This window comes from Capra hircus, chromosome 25 (assembly GCF_001704415.2).
Source record: "Capra hircus breed San Clemente chromosome 25, ASM170441v1, whole genome shotgun sequence".
Lineage (NCBI taxonomy): Eukaryota > Metazoa > Chordata > Mammalia > Artiodactyla > Bovidae > Capra > Capra hircus.
In genome coordinates this window covers 9526501-9548591 of record NC_030832.1, presented here as the reverse complement: position 1 = coordinate 9548591, position 22091 = coordinate 9526501, and the positions used below count along the sequence as shown (strand labels likewise).

At 48.0% G+C, this 22091-nt stretch overlaps 1 protein-coding gene across 7 annotated transcripts in view; it reads right to left on the bottom strand.

Annotated features, from left to right (window-relative positions):
* Positions 1-22091, bottom strand: part of CLEC16A (C-type lectin domain family 16 member A) — a 236784-nt gene that overhangs the window by 195008 nt on the left and 19685 nt on the right. For 5 of the 7 annotated variants that reach the window (XM_018040268.1, XM_018040272.1, XM_018040270.1 and 2 more), the window contains exons 3-8: positions 21011-21144; positions 10777-10925; positions 7369-7474; positions 6086-6091; positions 5596-5719; positions 849-1023 (exon numbers count right to left, since the gene is read on the bottom strand). In XM_018040268.1, coding sequence (XP_017895757.1) covers positions 849-1023; positions 5596-5719; positions 6086-6091; positions 7369-7474; positions 10777-10925; positions 21011-21144 — 694 coding nt within the window. The remainder of the gene's footprint in view (positions 1-848; positions 1024-5595; positions 5720-6085; positions 6092-7368; positions 7475-10776; positions 10926-21010; positions 21145-22091) is intronic. The other 2 variants (XM_018040271.1, XM_018040269.1) reach the window with 1 other exon arrangement.

Here is a 22091-nt window from a genome sequence, read left to right as displayed (position 1 = left end):
CTCTCCACCTCCAGAGCAGCATCAGGTGGCCCTCGTTAGGGCTGCAGTTTTCTTTGAGTCACCTGTTTGTAACAAGAAGCCCCGTGTTCTGTCTCCAAAAAGAAAGCTACACCCCCGTCTAGCTGGGACATGCGCAGAGGCTGAAATCCCTGCAATGTAACCAGCTGGCTTTGTTCCACCTCCTGCCAAAGCCTCCGCCCCTTCACTCTCAGAAGTACTGGCCAAAGGTCCCCTCTCCTCGAAGTGGCATTTTTCTTGGGGACAGGCACTGAGAACCACCAGCTCAGAATCACTTCAGGGGGCAGGGTCCCGGTGCCCTCCAGACTCCTGAGCCACAAACTCTGAGAGGAGGGAGAAGGCATATCTGAGAAAGTGCCCATGAATGGGCTCCAACCCTTCGAGGGCTCTGCTGCCTGTCACTGTGGACAGTCTCTGCCCCGGGATCTTTTCCTGGGTGTGCTCCATCCCCTTCCGGCCATTCAAGTTTTGCAGCTGGCTGGATCTTCTCCAAGTCAATTAGCTCTGGCAACTAGCCGAAAAAGTGAGCAGGGATGAGAGCACCTCAGGAGAAGGACGCACAGAAACCAAAAACCTGAATTTGCAGAGGTTTCCTGTCTCCTTTGGATGTCAGTAATCTTTTCTCATTCATTTACTGTACACACACACACTCACACGCTCTGGCCGTCTGCCTCTCTCCTTCTCTCCCTCCCACCCTCTCCCTCACCCCTCTCTCAGGAAAGAAGGGAAGGAAAGGACTGTCCCTCAGGCTCCAGCCGCAGTCCCTGCAGAGCCCCGTCCCCGTGGGGTGGCTGCTCCCCCCGCCTGCAGACGTCCCCGGCCGGGCTCACCTTGTCCTGGTTCTCCAGTGAGTACACGTAGAGCGGCAGGAAGAGCCTGTTGAGCAGGTGGTCCGTGAGCACGTCGTTGAGGAACTCGCAGTTGATGATGAGGATGTCATTGAGATAGTGCAGGTGGTCCAGGTGCTCAGCCACCAGGTCGCTGAGCTTCCCCCGATTCCGGTGCCTGCCGGGAGAGAGGCCCATCTCAGCCCCAACGCCCAGGCTCAGAGCTGAGAACCGATGGCCTGAGACATAGGTTGCTGGGGGCGCTTCACTCACAAACAAATATCTGAGCCAGTCTCGAGAGATACCTATCCTGGCCCTACCAGTGGATTACAGGAAGGAAAAACGGACAGGTCCACTGCATTCGATTTTAGGGGACTCAAGGGATCCCCCCACGTTCCGGGGGCCTCGGTACAATGGACTCCACATCATCACCATGCTAAAGCTGAAGCTCCAATACTTTGGCCACCTTTTGCATAGAACCAACTCATTAGAAAAGACTCTGATGCTGGGAAAGATTAATGGCAGAAGGAAAAGGGGACGACAGGGGATGAGATGGTTGGATGGCATCACCAACTCAATGGATATGAGTTTGAGCAAGCTCTGGGAGATGGTGAAGGACAGGGGAGCCCAGTGTGCTGCAGTCCATGGGGCTGCAAAGAGTTGGACACGACTGAGTGACTAAACAACAACAACAATAATGGAATGCCTCCCACTTTCTGGGGGCCTTGGAACAATGGACTCCATCATCATCACCATAGTCCCCAACAAAATGGGTAAACACAGGAAGACCCAAGGAAGCTTTTAGCCAGGCACTTCAAACATGAGCAGCCACTAGTCCAAGTGGCAAGATCCCTGGTTCTTGAGATAAGCAGCATTAATGGAACAATAAATCCTCACTAGTTGAATGCTCCTAAGGAGTTCTGAGGAAACAGGCAGGCCTCAGCAGCCTCAGACAACCCCAGTCCTGACCGTATGAGAGGCGCCACGCGGGGACGTGACACCCAGGTCCCAGGAGGCCCCTGCCTGCTTCCAGTGCAGACACAGGCACTGGGGCTGTCCAGGCCCTATGAGTGGATCAGCCTCATGCTCAACAGGGACAAAGATCTGAAATAGCCAATGGGGCCTGTTCCCCTCCCCCAGAGCGGTTATCTGCTGCAAAAAGCACTCTAGATCCAAGACCTTTTGTTTCTACTATGATTATTAGTCAAGTAATAGATGGTCACTGGAAGGGACACACAACTAATGAAGAAAATAAGAGCAAAAAGAAATCAAAGTCTCCTACAGTCCTACCACTAACAGATAAACAGTATGTTATTTCCATATGGAGGTGATGGAATTCAAGTTGAGCTATTTCAAATCCTAAAAGATGATGCTGTGAAAGTGCTGCACTCAATATGCCAGCAAATTTGGTAAACTCAGAAGTGGCCATAGGACTGGAAAAGGTCAGTTTTCATTTCAATCCCAAAGAAAGGCAATGCCAAACAATGCTCAAACCACCTCATAATTGCACTCATCTCACACACTAGTAAAGTAATGCTCAAAATTCTTCAAGCCAGGCTTCAACAGTATGTGAACTGTGAACTTCCAGATGTTCAAGCTGGATTTAGAAAAGGCAGAGGAACCAGGGATCATATTGCCAACATCCATAGGATCATCGAGAAAGCAAGAGAGTTCCAGAAAAACATCTACTTCTGCTTTATTGACTATGCCAAAGCCTTCGACTGCGTCGATCACAACAAACTATGGAAAATTCTTAAACAGATGAGACTACCAGACCACCTGACCTGCATCCTAAGAAATCTGTATGCAGGTCAAGAAGCAATAGTTAGAACTGGACATGGAACAACAGACTGTTTCCAAATATGAAAAGGAGTACGTCAAGGCTGTATATTGTCACCCTGCTTATTTAACTTATATGGAGAGTATATCATAAGAAACACTGGGCTGGAAGAAGCACAAGCTGGAATCAAGATTGCTGGGAGAAATATCAATAACCTCCGATAGGCAGATGACACCACCCTTATGGAAGAAAGTGAAGAAGAACTAAAGAGCCTCTTACTGAAAGTGAAAGAGGGGAGTGAAAAAGTTGGCTTAAAGCTCAACATTCAGAAAACTAAAATCATGGCATGACAAATAGATGGGGAAACAGCGGAAAGCATGTCAGATTTTATTTTTTTGGGCTCCAAAATCACTGCAGATGGTGACTACAGCCATGAAATTAAAAGACACTTACTCCTTGGAAGAAAAGTTATGACCAACCTAGATAGCATATTGAAAAGCTGAAAACCTTTGCCAACAAAGGTCCGTCTAGTCAAGGCTATGGTTTTTCCAGTGGTCATGTACGGATGTGAAAGTTGGACTATAAAAAGAGTTGAGTGCTGAAGAATTGGTACTTTTGAACTGTGGTGTTGGAGAAGACTCTTGAGTGTCCCTCGGACTGCAAGGAGATCCAATCAGTCCATCCTAAAGGAAATCAGTTCTAAATATTCATTGTAAGGACTGATGCTGAAGCTGAAACTCCAATACTTTGGCCACCTGATGCGAAGAACTGACTCATTTGAAAAGACCCTGATGCTGGGAAAGACTGAGGGTAGGAGGAGAAGGGGACGACAGAGGATGAGATGGTTGGATGGCATCACCGACTTGATGGGCATGAATTTGAACAGACTCTGGGAGATAGCGAAGGACAGGAAAGCCTGGCGTGCTGCAATCCATGGGGTCACAAAGAGTCAGAGATGACTGAACGACTGAACACATGGATTTAAAAATCCAATAGAACTGATGAAGAGACAATAAAACACAGCAGCTCCTGGCCCCGCCTCCCCCCAGCCCTGCCCACTCTCCAGAGGAAGCAGTTTCAAACCTTTTAGGGGTTTCTGTGGATAGCTCCTCCCTCTATTTTGCGATCTGCAAGGACCTCTATTTTGTGATCGAGCCATTTTAGATAGTACACAAGGACCTCCCTTGATGACAGAATTCTGTGTTCCCTCCGCCCCTCCCCACCCAGCAGTCATCAGCAACTGGTGTTGACATTACAACCAGTCACTGCAGAGTCACGTGGAGGACCAGGAGTTCACTTTCTTCCTTGAATAACTTTCGGTTCTTTCTGGAGCTGTGTCTCATCAGGTCTCATATCCATGACTATTCATATCTATATTCCTTTTTTTTTTTCAATCGCTCAGTCCTGTTTGACTCTCTGTGACCCCGGCAAGGACTGTAACCCACCACGCTTCTCTGTCCATGGGATTTCCCAGGCAAGAATACCATAGTGCGTTGCCTACGCCAGGGGATCTTCCCAACCCAGGGATCGAACCCGAGTCTCTTGAATCTCCTGCATTGGCAGGTGAATTATTTACCACTGAGCCACCTGTGAAGCCTCATCCATATCTATATGGGTCCTCATTCTCCCAACTGATCTGTGATCCACAGAACCTTACTTCTTTGCCAATGTGGAAGCTAATATTTTCTCTCTCTCTAGCCCTCTGCAGCTCCAAGAGACCTTCCTGAGTCCCTTTATCGTCCTGACCCCATCTAGGTGTACTTCTCACCAGATCCGTACAGAGCTGTCACTCTGGGACAGTGGTTCTCAACTGATACAATTTTTCCTTAAAGGAGACCTCTGTCTGGAGACAGTTTTGGTCTTCACAATTGGAAAAGGGCACTACTGGCGTCTAGTAGGTGGAGGCCAGGGGTGCTGCTAAACACCCTAGGACACATAGGATGCCCCACCACGAAGAATTACCTAGCTGAAGAGATGCACAGTGCAGGGTTTGAGAAATCTTGTTCTGAGACGTCTATTTATCATCTTAATTTTTTCTTGAACAGATTTACTGATATAGAATTCACATACCAAAATCTTTACCCAAAGTACACAATTTAATGGCTCAGATGGCAAAGAATCTGCCTGCAATGCAGGAGACCTGGGCTTGATCCCTGGGTCTGGAAGACCCCCTGGAGCAGGAAATGGCAACCCACTCCAGTATTCTTGCCTGGAGAATTCCATGGACAGAGGAGACTGGTGAGCTACAGTCCATGGGGTCTCAAAGAGTCAGACACGACTGAGTGACTAACACATATGCACAGTTTTCCAACCATTATCACAATCAACCTTAGGATATTTTTATCCCCTCACCTCAAAAAAGCCCAGGCAGTCATTTTCCATTTCTGCACCTCACCCCACACACCCCTCCTCCAACCCTAGGAAACCACTAATCTATTGCTTCTGTGGATTTGCCTATTCTGGGCATTTCATATAAGTAGAATCACATAATGTGTGGCCCCTTGCAACCTTTCACTGAGCATAATGCTTTCAAGGTTCACCCAGGGTGTCGTATAAGTGTCGGTACTTCGGTCCTTTTTATTGCTGAATACTATTCCACTGCGAGCTGTGTTTCATCCATCCTGAGATGGATACCACACGGTGTTTATCCAATCACCAGTGGAAGGTCATCTTCATTTTTTCACCAGCTGCCCAGCACCCCCTCTACGGGTGCACTCGATTCATTTACCCTGTTCCTCTCTCAGCGGTACTCAGAGGTATCTCAGCGGTTTCCAACTTTCTATTGCTAAGAATAGTGGAAAGCTGGGTGGAACCTTTCAGAGTATGGAAGTCCATATTCTGCCTACGCACAGGCTGGGGCGGGGGGTGGTGGTTAGTTTTGTTCCAGTGTTGGGCTTTTTTCTCAATGAGAACAGAATTCTCCCCAAAGCATTCTGTCCACCTAACAGGCACCCTGGGGTAGTCACTTACTCTTCATCTGTTTGTACACAGTTATCAAGCTCGATCACGTGGCTCCCAATGAACCAGACCAAATTGGAGAAATAAGGGACGGCGGTTTTGTCTCTGATATAGTGTAGCATGGCCTGGTTATCCACTGAGAAGATTCACAAAAGAAGAGAAAAAAAGAAAGTCAAGCTACCAAAAATAACTTGGGGGGAGATTAAAAAAAAGAAAATGCAATGAAAAAGCCCTCTACTACAATCTGACTCTTTTCTGTCTTGCCTGGAAATACTTTAAAACAGTTGCCTTATTCAGAAAACTATGAAGGTAGTTATGTTATTTTTGTAATTAATAAAATCAGTGAATCAGGGTTAAACATTGACAGTGCATGAGGAAACCTACTTATCAGCAGTGCATTTAGCTAGACTACAATGAAAACTACACCATTCTCAAGCAAGTTTCTCGTATTTGCATGTAAGGGTAAGTCAAGAAAGCAGAAAACCAGAAGTTATTAACTTACATGACACTGGAATAAGGAACACGGGAATCGTCATTGAAGGAAAGGCAAAAAACAGACAAGAGTTAACAGGGTGAGGAGCTGGGAGGGTGAGACAGTTGCTCAGAGGGGCAGAGGGCTAGGGCAGGAGGCATCTAAACAGAAAGACACAGGTTAGAAGAGACCAGAGAGCAGCAGGCGGCAGGGCTGGGGCTCAGACAGAGCCAGGGTCCAGAGGCCGGTGGGCTGGCCGCCAACCAGTAAGCAGAGCCAGCAGGCCCAGGGGTGAACGGGGGCGTGAGGGCCCTGGCCCCACAGCAGCAATTCTCACTGCCGGTTCACCGCCGCCTTGCACGGCCGTGCACCTACAGCAGCCACGTCTTCTGTTTCAAGTCAGAAATCCAGGCTGTGACTCCAGCTCTCTCAAGTTTTAAATATCAATGACTATGTATTTTTTCAAAAAATATCTAAACCAATGAAAACCTGTCTGTGAGCTGGATTTGGCCCCCAGGTTATGATCCCCAGATGGTCCCCCGCTCTGAGCTCTTAGAAGGCTCTCCAGTCTAAGGTCATCCCAGGACCAGGCTGGAGTGAGTCCCCGAGCAGCGCCTAAACCCCCCTCCCAATTAGGGGTCATCTCCAGTAATAACGTCTTAACTTGGGAAGGCAAAGCATCTGGTCCCTAAGAAAAGAGGGTCCCCGCTCCAGGGTGTGACTACACAGAAAATAACCCGGGCGTCGTTAGGCAGAGAGGCCAGCACAACTCCAGGCCAGGAGACTCGTGTCCAGCCAGCCTTTGAGCCCCTGGGGGCGAGAAGCCACAGAAGGGCTTTCTCCTGGGGGCAGTGATTTGGGCGTTCAGTACTTTCTGAGAGAAAAGAGGAATTTGTTGTTGGGTTTTGCGGCAGGTTGAGAATACAACATTGCCCCCTGCTGTTTGCAACACGAAATGTGCTTGTACATTACAGGTAATGGACCTCCTGGCTGTACTGAAGTGTATTTTACAGGTCAAGGGGCAAATTCAAAGTTTGCGTTTCAAAGACAGCTATGTCTAATTGACACGTGTGCCTCTCTCAGGCCATCACGCCTTCCATGTGTCAGCACTGTGGGAGACGTTCCCATGCAGAAGGGATTTATGTAACGGGGTGGCTAAATGGCCCACGGTGGCAGCCTTTCATCAGACGGGTGACCCCAGCCATAACACATGAACTCCCTGTTGCCACCACAGAACCTTATAGACTCATGAGAGCAAGTACCTGCTGTCAAGCTAGAAGCCCGACAAGGTGCAAGCTCACAGGGGAACTTACCTTTGTAGACATTTAAAGTAATGGTTCTTACAGCAATTCTGACCATGCTTTCAGGGTGGTTGAAAAATTTGATGGCTTCTGTATACAGGGCGAAGTCATTAGTGTGCTAAAAGATAAGAAGTACCCAAAATGAGTTACACACCAGTAAAACATGCCTGCCCCTGCCCCGGGTTTCTGAACCCTATCAGTGAAAGTCACTCAGTTGTGTCCGGCTCTTTATGATCCCATGGACTATACAGTCCATGGAGCTCTCCCGGCCAGAATACTGGAGTAGGTAGCCTTTTGCGTCTCCAGGGGATCTTCAAAACCCAGGAATGGAACCCAGGTTCTCCCGCATTGCAGGCAGATTCTTTACCAGCTGAGCCACTAGGGAAGCCCAAGAATACTGGAGTGGGTAGCCTATTCTTTCTCCAGTGGATCTTCCCGAGCCAGGAATCAAACCGGGGTCACCTGCATTACAGGCAGATACTTTACCAGCTAAGCCACCAAGGAATCCTACCAGAGAGTTCGTAAAAGACACACACACACACACACACACACACAGCGCCCATGTGAACCTGAAGCCGGTGGTTCACTCCCTGTGGGGAGTGTGTGGAGGGGTGGGACGGTGAGACCACGGAAGAAACAGAAGTGGGTCCAGCCAACGCCAGGCCCAGGTTCAGGAGCTGTTCCTCCAGCCCTGGCTGTGTGATGAAGTGTCTCTAAGCCTCCATTTCTACATCTGTAAAGTGAGGATAATAATTCCCACTTCATGGTTGCTAAGATTAAATGAGATTATTTCAGGTACAGTGCATACCCTGGTGCCTGATACCTAAGGAGCACTCAGTGATAATTCAGATGTAGTTATCAGATGCTGCTTCAACTAATAAAAGGCAAATTCGAAGTCTGACTACATTTAGACCCTCTTTTGCTGCTACTGCTGCTAAGTCGCTTCAGTCGTGTCCGACTCTGTGTGACCCCATAGATGGCAGCCCACCAGACTCCTCTGTCCCTGGGATTCCCTAGGCAAGAATACTGGAGTGGGTTGCCATTTCCTTCTCCAAGACCCTCTTTTAGCTAATATATATCTCTATTTGGAAACACTGAAAGTGTAAACATTACTGTGGAAGAGAAGGATCTCGGGAATCTTCTGCCATTAAAAAGGGGTTATCAGAACAGATCAAAACTAGAGAACAGATCAAAACCATTCAGAACCAGAGAAGTGAAGCCTTAATTAAGAAAAAGGTGCACAGGATCCGGGCTGGAGCATGAAACGACGTGCTCTGCTGCCCTCTTCTGGGCAGCGTTTCGCATGGCACCCAATCAGACGGGAAGGCACCCCCAGGCAGGGAAAACGGAACCAGCGACCTTCAGTGAGGTGACACCTGTCTAATAAGGGCAACGTGATTCTGAGCGCTAGACACAGGTGTGCACCTAACAGCTGACAGCTACTGCACCAGCCCACAGAAACGGAAACCAAGTCCACCTCAAAGATCAGGCTCCTATGACTCCTCTGGGATCAGCTGGATATTCTTCCAGAAGCATCACTACAGCCCCAGAATCCCTGCACCCTGCCCTCCCCGCCCCCCCCCCACCCCCACCAGCAGGTACACAGAAGCCCAGCTGCACCTGAGCTGGGGAAGAACCTGCCCCCTCTCTGGTCTAAACTTCACAGGTGGGTTTCCTTCTGCCTAAGATAGCCTCTGGGAGAATGCAAACAGCACCCGTCTGGTCTCTGGACACATTCAGTGAGCACCTGCTGTGTTCCAGGCACTGGGCCACACAATGTTAATCTTCTAAACCATCCCACACCTTGTGGCTGGCAGCTAGTATTCCTTCCTTTTGTATAAGGGAAGAGCGGGCTTCTCTTGTAAAAGAAATGGACCGTGTGGATGTTGAGTTTTAACGACAGTGTTTTCAGGAACAATATGTGAGCAAGAGGCCAGTTTTTGCTCACTACAAATCCAGACAGAAAAAAGGCAAAGTGCAGGAGGCTGTTGCCACATCCTACGAACACAACTGGGTGGATTTTGCCAGAGGAAATGTCTGGGACCATGGTCTGACTTCAAGTACAGGCTGTGCAGCGTATGTGACCACCAATCAGAGGACACTTGCTGGACAAACAGCACATGGCTGTGTGGCAGCTGGCCTCCTTCCACACTGAGTCACGGCTGGCCTGGGCAGCCTAAAGAAGACAATGGAAGAGACGGTGTGTGGCTTCTGAGGCCCCATCAGGAAAGGCATTACAGCTTGCCTTGATGTCTTGGAATCATTTACTCTATGGGAAGCCAACTGCCACACCAGGAGGATGCCCAAGCAACTCCCTGGAGGGGACTATGTAACCGAGGCCTCCCAGCAACAGCCAGCACTGAATGGTCAGCCATGTGGACGAGCCACCCTGGAAGCAGATCCCCCTAATCCAGCCTTCGGATGACTGCAGCCTTGTGAGAGACTGAGCCAGAACTGTCCTGCCAGGCCATTCCCCAACACCAGACACACTGTGAGGGAAATGTGACAGAATTCTGACCAGCAAGACGGGAAAGGAAGTCTGCTGGAGGCTTCTGGGAAAGAAGTTTTGGGGAAAGTTAGAATGGGGCACAAGAAAGGATGTGATGTCACCAGGCTTTTCAGCAGTGGCAAGTGACTATGTGGTGTCTGGAGCTTCTGCAGCCATCCTGAGACCATGAGGGCTTTGAGCCTAAAGACAGATGCCAGCTCAGCAGAGCAGGACAATGGAAAAGCCTGGGTTGCTCATGAAGTGGTCGAGCCACAGGATGAGCCAGTCCCAGGAGAGCCAGCATCTGTACTTTTTGGAATGTGAGATTTATTGACCTGATCGCTCAAGCTCCTCTTAATTGTAAGAACAATGGCAATTCATTTATTAAAATTGTTAGTAATTCTCCCAAAGAATACCAGAGTAAGGAATGACAAGGGCTACAGTTTTAGGGAGTCGGGTACATACTAGTTGCTTTGAAGACATCATCTCATTTAATTCAACCCCTGGAAAACCCTTCAAGGTAGAAACTATCATCACCATTTCTCAGATGAAGAAATTGAGGCTCAGAGGACTAAGACTCCTTTAAGGTCACATAGCAGGGAAGTGGCAAAGCTGGGTATGACTGGAGTCATCACTGTTTTGCCAACAGAGAAGCACAATCCCAAGTTAATTTCTGGGTACTTCTCCCTACCAAGAGTATCATGCTCTCAGGTAGCACAAATTGAATTTTACATTAAAAACAGAAAAGGTAACTTGTTCAATTAAAAAAAAAAAACCAAACCATGCCAAGGTCAAACTGTTGCTATGAAATAGTGAATCAGGAAATGGTGAAGGCATACATGCTTTGTAAACAGACACAAGGTCACCCGAACCAAAGGCACTGCTTGAACTGGCTAGCTTCCAACCAAATATGCCTCTGTGCGGCTACTTACCTCATTGTAAAAGAAATGGACCGTGTGGTTGTTGAGTTTTAATGAAAGCGTTTTCAGGAACGATATGTAATATGCCATAATCTCCTCATCAGAAAAATCGAATTTGTGGACAATGATAGAATTTACATAGTTATTAGAGAGCAAATAATCTAGAAGGAGAAAAGAAAAAAAAAACAGATTAACTAATTCATGCTGGAGGAAAGACAAGCAGAGAAAGTCCAGGAACAAGCAGATGACCATGTGAAGGGACTTGAACCAGTCAGGCTGACAGGCAGCAGCTTAACCTTTAACCAGCACAGAACTTAGCTACCATGCGTAGTCACTACAAAGTTCAAGAGTGAGGCCCCAGAAAGCCCAGGACACGGCTGCCTCCCACACCAAACAGAAGAACCCGTGGGCATTTTCCTCTGTTGCTAGCAAAGTTCAGTGAGAGAGCCGGTGGTGGGGCAGTTTCACAAACCACCCACAGACAAGGGTCAGCTGCACCATGTCTTATGAAAGATGGCCCCATTTCGCCATCAAAAGTCACACTGTCACCCTTGAGTGCCACAGAGGGCTCCGCATGGCTTTTTCCTTCCTATAGAGGCAACACAATTTATCGAGACCCCTGGAGGCTGAACCTCCACGACCGGGCCAGCACCAGGCCGACTGCTTTGCATCATTGTTCACCACTAGGGCGACCCTGCAGAGTAGGCCTGTTTGCCCTGTTTTGCAGGTGAGTAAAAACACTAAGGTTAATTAATCTGCTGGAGGACGGAGAGACAGTAAGTGAGGAATGGAATCCAAACTTCAGTTCACTGTCCTGTGTTAATACCATGCCCTCATGGGGGCCAGGGGCTTCCCTGGTAGCTCAGCTGGTAAAGAATCCACCTGCAATGCAGGAGACCCCGGTTTGATTCCTGGGTCGGAAAGACCTGCTAGAAAAGGGATAGGCTACCCGCTCCAGTATTCTTGGGCTTCCCTGGTAGCTCAGCTGGTAAAGAATCTGCCTGCAACATGGGAAATCTGGGTTCGATCCCTGGGTTGGAAAGATCCCCTGGAGAAGCAAAAGGCTACCCACTCCAGTATTCTGGCCTGGAGAATTCCACGGACTGTATAGTCCATGGGGTTGCAAAGAGTCGGACACGACTGAGCGACTTTCATGTCACATGGGGGCCAAGGAGGAAAACTGGATAATGAAGCCCTGGGGGTACTGGGTCCACAAGGGAGTGGCCATCCTGCTAAGCTCCCAGGCCCTGCTGGGAGAGAGCTTCCCGTGGTGAGGGCTTCCAGCTGTGCAAAGGAAGCTAGAAAATGCAGATCTTAATGCTGTTACCTTTGAAGCTGAAATGTCAGCCACTAGATCCACTAGTTTTGGAAGCTGTGCTTGCCAGCGAAAACAGTCTACAGAACCCCTGCCACTCATGGGCCTGCAGTCTTGGCCCTGGGCCAGACAAGCTGTCCTCTGAGTCCTCACCAGCCAGCCTGCAAAGCTAGTGCTGCCATGCCCACCGGCTGCCCTTCCATTCTGGCTGCCTCCCCACAGACGGGTAAAGGCTGGACACGACCCACCGCAGCAAACGGGCAGACTCAGCGAGGCAGGAGAGCGGGCTGGCACCTCTCTACCTCTGGTGGTGGGACCAGCAACACGGCCTCCCCAGAGCTTATCAAGACTTGCGGAGTCTTGGGCCCCAGCCCTGACCACCTACTCGGATCTCTGGGTGGGCCCAGTGCTCCGTGTGTTAAGAAGGCCTGCTGGGCTTCCCCGTCATGCTCACATCTCAGAGGCACTGGCTTCAAAGGTAAACTTGGACCCACACTGCCTCAGTGGCTTCCGAGCTGGGTGACCTTGGGCAGGACACTTACGCTCCTCACTCCCCAGCTTTCCCATCTGAAAGCAGGAATTAACGAGACCTTCCTCACGAGGAAGCAAGTAAAACAGGAAAAGCGCTGAGGACCCTGAGGCGCACAGAGGAGCCCTCTGCGCAGGAGCTGCCACGTTTCACCTCTGCACTCTGACTCGGAGACTCCTAACCTCCACCCCCAGTCCACCAGTCACCACAACTGCTGTTCTCGGGGGAAAACAGAAAGAAAAAACAAAGCTGTCTGATGCCAAAGAGGTACCTAACTTAGGCCAATCAGAGAATTACTGAAAAGGTTGGAACTACCAAACACAAGAAGAGTCATTCGGGAGCACGGGACGAGAGAGGGGCCGCAGCAAGGCACAGGGTCGCCTCAGAACGGTCTCCGAGGCGCTGCAGGTAGGACATCAAGTCTGTAGTTTTCAAAATCTCAATTATAACAATTCTTGAGGTAAATCTTATGGCTCACTCTAGGAGAAAAGGCAGTGGGGTCCTAAGAATTTTAACACATTTAAAAATGAGGAAAATTCCATGGACAGATAAGTCTGGCCGTGCTACAGTCCACAGCGTCACAGAGTCGGACATGACTGAAGCACAAAAATGAGGTTATACACAATCATACAGAATACGCGTACTAAGTCTCTTCAGTCGTGTCCAGCTCTTTGTGACCCTATGGACTGTAACCAGCCAAGTTCTTCTGTCCGTGGGATTCTCCAGGCAAGAACATGGGAGTGGGTTGCCATGCCCGCTTCAGGGGATCTTCCCGAGCCAGGGATCGAAACCCTATCTCCTGCGCCTCCTGCACTGACAGGCGGATTCTCGACCACTGGTGCCACCTGGGAAGCCCGACATCCATAGGTGCAGCAAAAGCAGACCTAAGCAGGCAGTTTAAAGCGATGCAAGTCAGTCAGAGGCACAGTCACTCAGTCCTGTCCGGCTCTTTGCGACCCCATGGACTCCTCCAGGCCAGAACAGTGGAGCGGGTAGCGGTTCCCTGCTCTAGGGGATCTTCCCAACCTAGGGATCGAACCCAGGTCTCCTGCACTGCAGGCGGATTCTTTACCAGCTAAGCAACCAGGGAAGCCCATATGGGCCTTCCTCAAAAATAGAAAATCTCAAGAAAAACAACCTAAGCTACCGCCTAAAAGAAACAGAAAAAGAAGAACAAACAAAACCTAAAGTCAGCAGAAGGAAAGAAATAGTGAAAATCAGCGAGGAAATAAAATTAAGAAAACAAGTTTAAAAATCAATAAAACCAAGAGCTAGCATTTTGAAAGGATAAACAAAATCAACAAACCTCTGGCCAGGCTCCCCAAGGAAAAAAGACACAGAACCCAAATAAACAAAATAAGAAATGAAAAAAAAAAAAAACAAAAAACTGATACTGCAGAAACACAAAAAGAAAAAAAATCACAAGAGTATACTCTAAAGGGTCAGACACCAACAAAATGGACAACCTAGAAGAAACATACAGCCCTCCACAACTGAATCAAAAAGAAATAGATAATTTGAACAGACTCATTACTAGAAGGGAAATAGAATCTATAATTCAAAAAAAGAAAAAACTCCCTTCAAACAAAAGTCCAGGACCAGAACCAGATGGCTTCACTGGGGAATTCTACCAAACATAAAAAGAACTTACAGTGACCCTTCTCAAACTCTTTCAGGACTTCCCTGGTGGTCCAGTGGGTAAGAACCCACCTGCCAATGCAGGCAACGCCAGTTTGATCCCTGCTCTGGGAAGATCCACATGCCACAGGGCAACTGAGCCTGGCGTCCCAGCTACTGAAGCCTGCACGCCCTAGAGCCTCTGCAGCAAGAGACACCAACGCAATCAGAGCCTGTGAACCGCAGTTAGTGAAGCCCAAGCGCAACAACCAAGACCCAGCACAGCCGACAGTAAATCAATTAATTAGTTTAAAGAACTCAACTCCTCCAAAAGACTGTAGAGGAGGGAACACTCCCAAAGTCCTTCTATGAGCCACCAAGACCCTGATACCAAAACCAGACAAAGACACTACTAAAAAGGAAAATTACAGGCCAGTATCTTTGATGAATATAGATGCAAAAATCTGAACAAAATATTAGCAAACCATATCCAACAACAGATAAAAAAGATCATATACCATGATCGAGTTGGATTCATCCTAGGGTCACAAGGATGGTTCAACAACGCAAATCAATCGGTGTGGTATACCGCATCAACAAAAGGAAAGACAAAAGTCACATGACCATCTCCATAGATACGGAAAAAGCATTTGATAAAATTCAACATTCATTCACGATAAAAATTTCCACCAAAGCGGGTCTAGAGGGAACATATCTCAACATGATAAAAGTCATTTATGACAAACCCACAGCCAACACGATACTCAGTGATGAAAATCTGCAAGCCTTCCCACTAAATTATGTAACAAGACAATGATGCCCACTCTTACCACTTTTATTCAACATAGTACTGGAAGTCTTAGACATAAAAATCAGACAAGAAAAAGAAATAAAAGGCATCCAAATTGGAAGGTGGAAGGACAGAGGTAAAATTCTCATTACATGCAGAAGACATGATACTCTGCATAAAGAAAACCCTAAAGGTGGTGCCAGTGGGAAAGAATTCAGCTACCAATGCAGGAGACACAAGAGATGTGGGTTTGATCCCTGGGTTGGGAAAATCCCTTGGAGTAGGAAATGGCAACCCACTCCAGTATTCCTGCCTGGAAAATCCTATGGAGAGAGGAGCCTGAAGACCCACAGGGTTGCAAAGGGTTGGGCATGACTAAGCACACATGCACACAAAGATTCCACAAAAAACTATCAGAACTGAAAAGTGAACTCAGGAAGGTAGCAGGATGTAAGATTAACATACAGAAATCTGTCACATTTCTTTACACTAACAATGAAATATCAGAAAGTTAGAGAAAAAAAGACAATCCGTTTTAAAATCATGTTAAAAAAAATACCTAGGAATAAACCTGATCAAGGAGGTGAAAGATACACACTGCAAAGTAAAAAATATTGAGACAGGAAACTGAAGATGCTTTAAAGAAATGGAAAGATACCCCATGCTCTTGGACTGGAAGAATTAATATAGTTAAAATGGCCATACTACCCAAAGCAATCTATAGATTTAATGGGATCCCTATCAAATTACCCATGACATCTTTCACAGAAGTAGAAAAAATAATCCTAAAATTTATATGGAACCATTAAAGACCCAGAACTGCCACAACAATCCTGAGGGAAAAGAACAAAGCTAGAGGCATAACCCTCCCAGATTTCAGACAATACTACAAAGTCACAGTCATCAAAACAGTGTGGTATTGGCACAAAAACAGACAGATTTATGGACCAGAATAGAGGTCCCAGAAGTAAACTCTCACACCTACAATCAATCAATCTTCAACAAAGGAGGCAAGAAGATACAATCACAAAAAGGCAGTCTCTTCAGCAAGCGGTATTCAAAAGTGAGAGAGCCACATGTAACTAAATGACGTGAGAACATACCCTCTTACCATACACAAAAAGAAATTTAAAAATGGCTTAAAGACTTAAATTCATGACATCAGAAAACTCCTAGAAGAGAACAGAGGCAAAACATTCTCTGACATAAATCGTACCAATGTTTTCTTGGTCAGTCTCCCAAAGCAATAGAAATAAAAACAAAAATAAACAAATGGGACCCAATAAAATTTATAAGCTTTTACACAGCAAAGGAATCCATAAACAAAACAAAAAGACAAACTACAGAATGGGAGAAAATGTTTGCAAATGATGTGACCAACAAGGGCTTAATTTCCAAAATATACAAACAGTTCACACAGCTCAATATCAACAAAAATAAACAACCCAACCAAAAAATGGGGAGAGAAGACCTACACAGACATCTCTCCAAAGAAGACCTACAGATGGCCAACAGTCGCAAAAAAACATGCTCAACATCGCTAACTATTAGGGAAATGAAAATCAAAACTACAATGAGTTGATCACCTCATTCTGGTCAGAGGTGATATCATATCACCTCAGTCTGGTCAGAATGGCAATCACCAAAAAGTCTACAAATAATAAATGCTGGAGAGGGTGTGGAGAAAAGGGAACCCTCCTCCACTGCTGGTGGGAATGCAAACTGGTACAGCCATGATGCTGAACATGATGGCGGTTTCTTAACAAACTAAAACCAGAACTAGAATACGACCCATCAATTCCACCCCTGCTCATATATCCAGAAGAGATGAAAACTCTAGTTCGAAAAGACACGCGTACCCCAGTGTTCAGAGCAGAACTATTTATAATAACCAAGACATGGAAGCAATCCAGGTGTCCATCGACAGATGAATGGATAAAGACGATGTCACACACACACACACACACACACACACACACACACACACAAAGGAGTATTAGCCACAAAAAGAATGAAATACTACCATTCACAGCAACAAGGACGGACCCAGAGATTTTCACACCAAGTGAAGCAAGTCAGACAAAGACAAATATACTGTGATATCACTTTTATGTGGAATCTTAAAAAAAATGATACAAAGGAACTTATTTACAAAATAGAAACAAACTCACAGACAACAAACTTTTGGTTGCCAAAGGGTAAAAGCAGGGCAGGGATAAATTTGAAATTTGAGATCAATAGATATACATTACTATACAGAAATATATATTTATTTGTTTTATACTATGTACATTTTATATTATGCATAATATTTTATACTATATAGATACATATTTTATACTATATATATTCTGCTAAGTTGCTTCAGTCGTGTCCGACTCTTTGTGACCCCATGGACTATAGCCCACCAGGCTCCTTTGTCCAGCGGATTCTCCAGACAAGAATACTGGAGTGAGTTGCCACGCCCTCCTCCAGGGGATCTTCTCAACCCAGGGATCGGACCCAGGTCTCCCTCATTGCAGGCAGATTCTTTACTGTCTGACACCAGGGTTGCCTATAATATACTAATATTACTACATATAAAATAAATAACAAAGACCTACTGTATAGCACAGGGAACTACATTCAATATCTTATTAAAAAATGAGGTTACATATATCACAAATCTAAGTGTATAGCTTGATATATGTGGCGGTGTATATACTTATGAATTTTAAGTACTTGTACTTATGTGTGTATATATATGTGTGTGTACATATGCATATATATGTACACATAAACACATACCTCACACATCTTAGGTGTCCAGCGCGATGAATTTTTGCAAATAAATGCACCAGGTAAGCACCACCCTGATCAGACAGTGCATTTCCTGCTCCATCCATTCCCTGTCCCCAAGACAGCCCCTCGGCCTAACTTCCAGCACCGCAGACTCGTTCTGCCTGATCCTGAGCTCTGTCTATGTGGACTCACACGGGAAGCCCCCGCCTGGTGTGTGGCCTCTCACTCATTACTACGGCCCAGTTATCCATGTCGCTTCCTTTGTCTCCTTCTGGCTATACAGTATCCTGCTCTTGGAACAGTCCACGACCTACCCACCCAGAATCCACATTTGCAACGAGCAGCCAGCTGAGGCTGCTTCACTCTACTGTCTGGCCGGCTGTGGTCAGCGGGGGCCAAATGGGCTGGCAGGAGAAGGGATGTCAGCCCTGCTGTGACTGCTGAGTGGTTCCCGGGCCACCAGAGACACAGACGCCTGTGCTGGCTGCTGGGGTGAGCAGCCTCCGGCCTCTCGGCTGCACCCCAAGCTGGAGGAGCCCTGCGCTCCCATGCGTCCCCCGCGGGACTTTTCCGGGCCTCCAGACCGGACTCTGTGGGTGGCGGGGCCACGGTGGGGGCGGTGCAGGCGCCTCTATTATTCAACTGGGATTTTTCCACTGGGCCCTCGCTGTGTGGCCGGCTTTCTGTGGTACCCTTTTATAATAAACCCAGGAGTCTCTAAGTAATCTCAGTCTCTCGGGCCTGCTGTCACTTAGGTCACCAAGCCCACAGGCAACAGGTGTACTCGTGAAATGGCTGCCTGTAATAACGAAAACCCGGAAACCACCCAAATGCCCGCAGTCACGTTAAGTAAGTTACAGCCCAGAAAGAGGCGGCTCTTGAACCAAACAAGGCTAGGATGCATGAATGGACAACATGAAAATCTAAGATATGCTAGTTAAGTTTGGGGGAAAAAAATGAAAGACAGCAAAACGATAGCGGTTAACACTGAACTGTTAGGGTGAAATTCTCCAGAACTTCTGCTTTCTACAGCTTTTTCATCTGACTTTTTGTTGTTGTTTTACAATGGAGACATTTTCTTCCTATAATCAGAAAAGCAAAAGCAAAAATCACCCATCCTTCTCACTCCCATACATCCAAGTTCTATAAAAACAGTACTTTTTGCTGCCTTAGTGAGGCTTATGAAAGTGCTCTGGTGAATTCCCTGCAGGGCCAGCAACATCTGCCTGGGTTTTCTTACAGCACAATACCCTTTTTAGCCCTGAGGCAAGAGAGGCCGTATGATCCAGTGAGCCCAGAATTTTCTATCGCCCCCAACCCCCTCTTCAATCCTGTAGCCCTGAGGTCAGCCGGGTCACCAGAGAACAGCCCCTTGGGGGAACACTGGGTTTAAGGATAAAACCAGCTTTAACTGGAAACTTCCACCTGCCAGACCCCACGCAAGGCTGCGCACACCCGCTCTCACACTTATCCTCAAGCCACTCCAATCTGCAGGTACTCGGATTGTCTCCACTTCAGAGAGGCAGAAACTGCTGCTTGGCGAGTCATCGCCCTGGAACAGGTGTGGGGCATATGTTGGCAGTACCAGGCCTGGGACTTGCTTGGCTCTCAGTCCATGACTTGCATTACAGAGCTGGGCCTTCCCCTCTCGGAGTTTTCAGAAACTGCCCACAATTCACATCCAGCGTAACCAAAGCTGTTAACAGGGAAACCACTCAGGGAGAGTGAGTCAAATCGCATTTGCCAATTCACATACAGGGGGAAGCCTCAGGAGTCTCCTGGGACAGCAGTGCCATCTAGTGGCCACTTCCTGGGACAGCAGCACCATCACGTGCCGTGTCCCAGGACAGCAGCGCTACCTAGTGGCCATCAGCCAGAAGCTCTTTCCTCCCCTGCCTCCTCTCTCTCTCCTCAGGGGAAATGCCGCCACCCTCTTTCACTGGAAGCTTTTCTCAATGCTGTCTTGGGGGCCAAGAGCTTGCCTGTGACACAGGCATCCCACCACTTGTCTTCTCTTCCCTGCTTCCAGCAGGCAGGCCCTGAGGCTTGGTGCGGTTATCTTGGAATAAAAAAGCTTTTGATCAAGCACGGAGGATTAGGAGCTAGATCAGGGTTTCACACCCTGGGCACTGTTGACATTTTGGGCTTATTACTTCTTTATTGCGGGGGGCTGTCCTGCATGTTGTAGGATTTTAACAGCATCACTGACCTCTACCCAGAGGCCAGCAGCACAGCCCCCCAAGAATGTCTCCAGACACTGACATATGTTCATTGGGAGCACAGTCACCCCCAGTTGATGCCCACTGAGTTAGTTTGCCTGGGCTGAAACCCTTTCTGGATTCCGGCCTTGCTGGAGCTGTGACCTGGGCCAGTGAGTCAAACTCTCTGAGTATTAAACGAGGGCACTGACAGCACCTGCCTCGCAGGGTGGCTGTTTCAGATGACGAGCCCAGGGCTCAGCAAGGGCAGGGGAGAGGCTCTGAGCCACACCCTCGCCAGTGCGGCAGTGGAGCTGAAGCAGGCAGGTCAGGGGCCAAAGCCACACCCTTGGCCACATTCTTCCCCATCCTGCTGCTTCCAATGCTTATTCTGTTGGCTGTTTACTCGTGACGCAAGCTCTTTAATAACAGGTTATAAAGAAGACATGCAAATACCCCCAGAACCACCCAGCAGAGGGGAGCCCTCTCTTAGCCCTGCACAGCACCCTACCATGCAGTGATTAAAAATGGCACTAGGGACTGAACTGTGTGCCCCCAAAACTCATGTGCTGAAATCCTAACCCCCAAAGGGACTGTATCTGGAGACAGAGGCTTTCAGGAGGTAATTAAAGGTCACATGAGGTCAGAGGATGGGGCTCTGATCCAAGAAGACTAGTGTCTTTACAAGAAAAGGAAGAGACATCAGAATCCTCTCTCCACGTGCACAGAGGAGAGAACAGGTACGACATAAAGAGAGTGAGGCCCTGTGCGAACCAGGAAGACAGGCCTCCCCAGAAGCCAGCCCCAGCGCTGCCGTGATCGTGGACTGCCAGCCGCAGGCACTGTGAGAAAATGCATCTGCCGTCTAAGCTGCCCAGCCTGGAGCATGCCCTCTGGCAGCCCAAGCACGCCAAGACACACGGCGGGCACAGACATTCACAGAGCAACAGGAAGACCACGGCACACGGCGCAGCGACACCCAGCGGTGCCGAGGCCAGGGCCAGGACCGTCCTTACAGAGTGAGGTCTCGTGGCTGATGTTCTCAAAGAGGATGTTCAGGGTCTGCAGCAGCTGAACGCACACGTAGCGGCCTGACTTCTGCCGCAGGATGTTCAAGAAGAAAACGAACATGTTCTTCTCCAGGAAGAAGCTGGGGAGAGAAGCGGACAGTGTCAGTGGTCTTGTGGAAATGCACAGCATCCTCTGGTTGCACACCCAGCACACGTGTGTGCAACACCACAAAGGCATCTGCGGAGCAGCCTGGTCACACCACTCGTGTGGGCTTGGCTTCCGAGACACCCAGTTCCCACGATGCAGTCTTCCATTCAGAGAAATGCAACCTTTCAGACTCTTCCTGGAATGTGGGAACAGTGCTGATTCTGGGAAGCGGAGAACTTCCAGATTTCGGGCAGAGGGGTAAAGGTCTTTCCCAACTAAATGATGACACAGTGATCTATCTATGCTTCTAAAGCCAGCAAGCAGCTGTTTTCCATCCATAGTTTACAAGCTTAGTTTTCCCCACTCAGTCTCCTTCCTCAGCTTTCATAGCTCTAAGTGCTCACCAGAAACCTGGGAACCAGAGTAATTCCCCACAAAGGGGCATGAGGATGCTGAATAGCCAAAGAGTTTGGGTGGTTTCTCAGCTGGCAAGTTGGTCATTTCCACATCTAGGGAATGAGAACTGCAAGGAAAGAGAAAGTGCTGATGTGGTCACAGGACACCAGCCAGTCCCCAGGCCTTTCTGCTCCTGCACAGAATATTTGTCTGCATGCAGGCTGGGGGCGCTGACTTTGGGGGGCACACAATGGCTCTTTTAGTCTTGAAATGGAGATCCCCTACTGCCTTTCTTTGAAGAAAGAAAATGTTTTATGTTCTCTGTATTCAAGCTAAGGGGCTTCCCCGGTGCCTCACTGGTAAAGAATCTTCTTGCCAATGCAGGAGACGCGGGTTCGATCCCTGGGTCAGGAAGATCCCCTGGAGAAGGGAATGGCTACCCATTCTAGTATGCCTGCCTGGAAAATCCCATGGACAGATGCTCCTGGTGGGCTACAATCCATGGGGTTACAAAGAGTCAGGCCTGACTTAATGACTAAACAA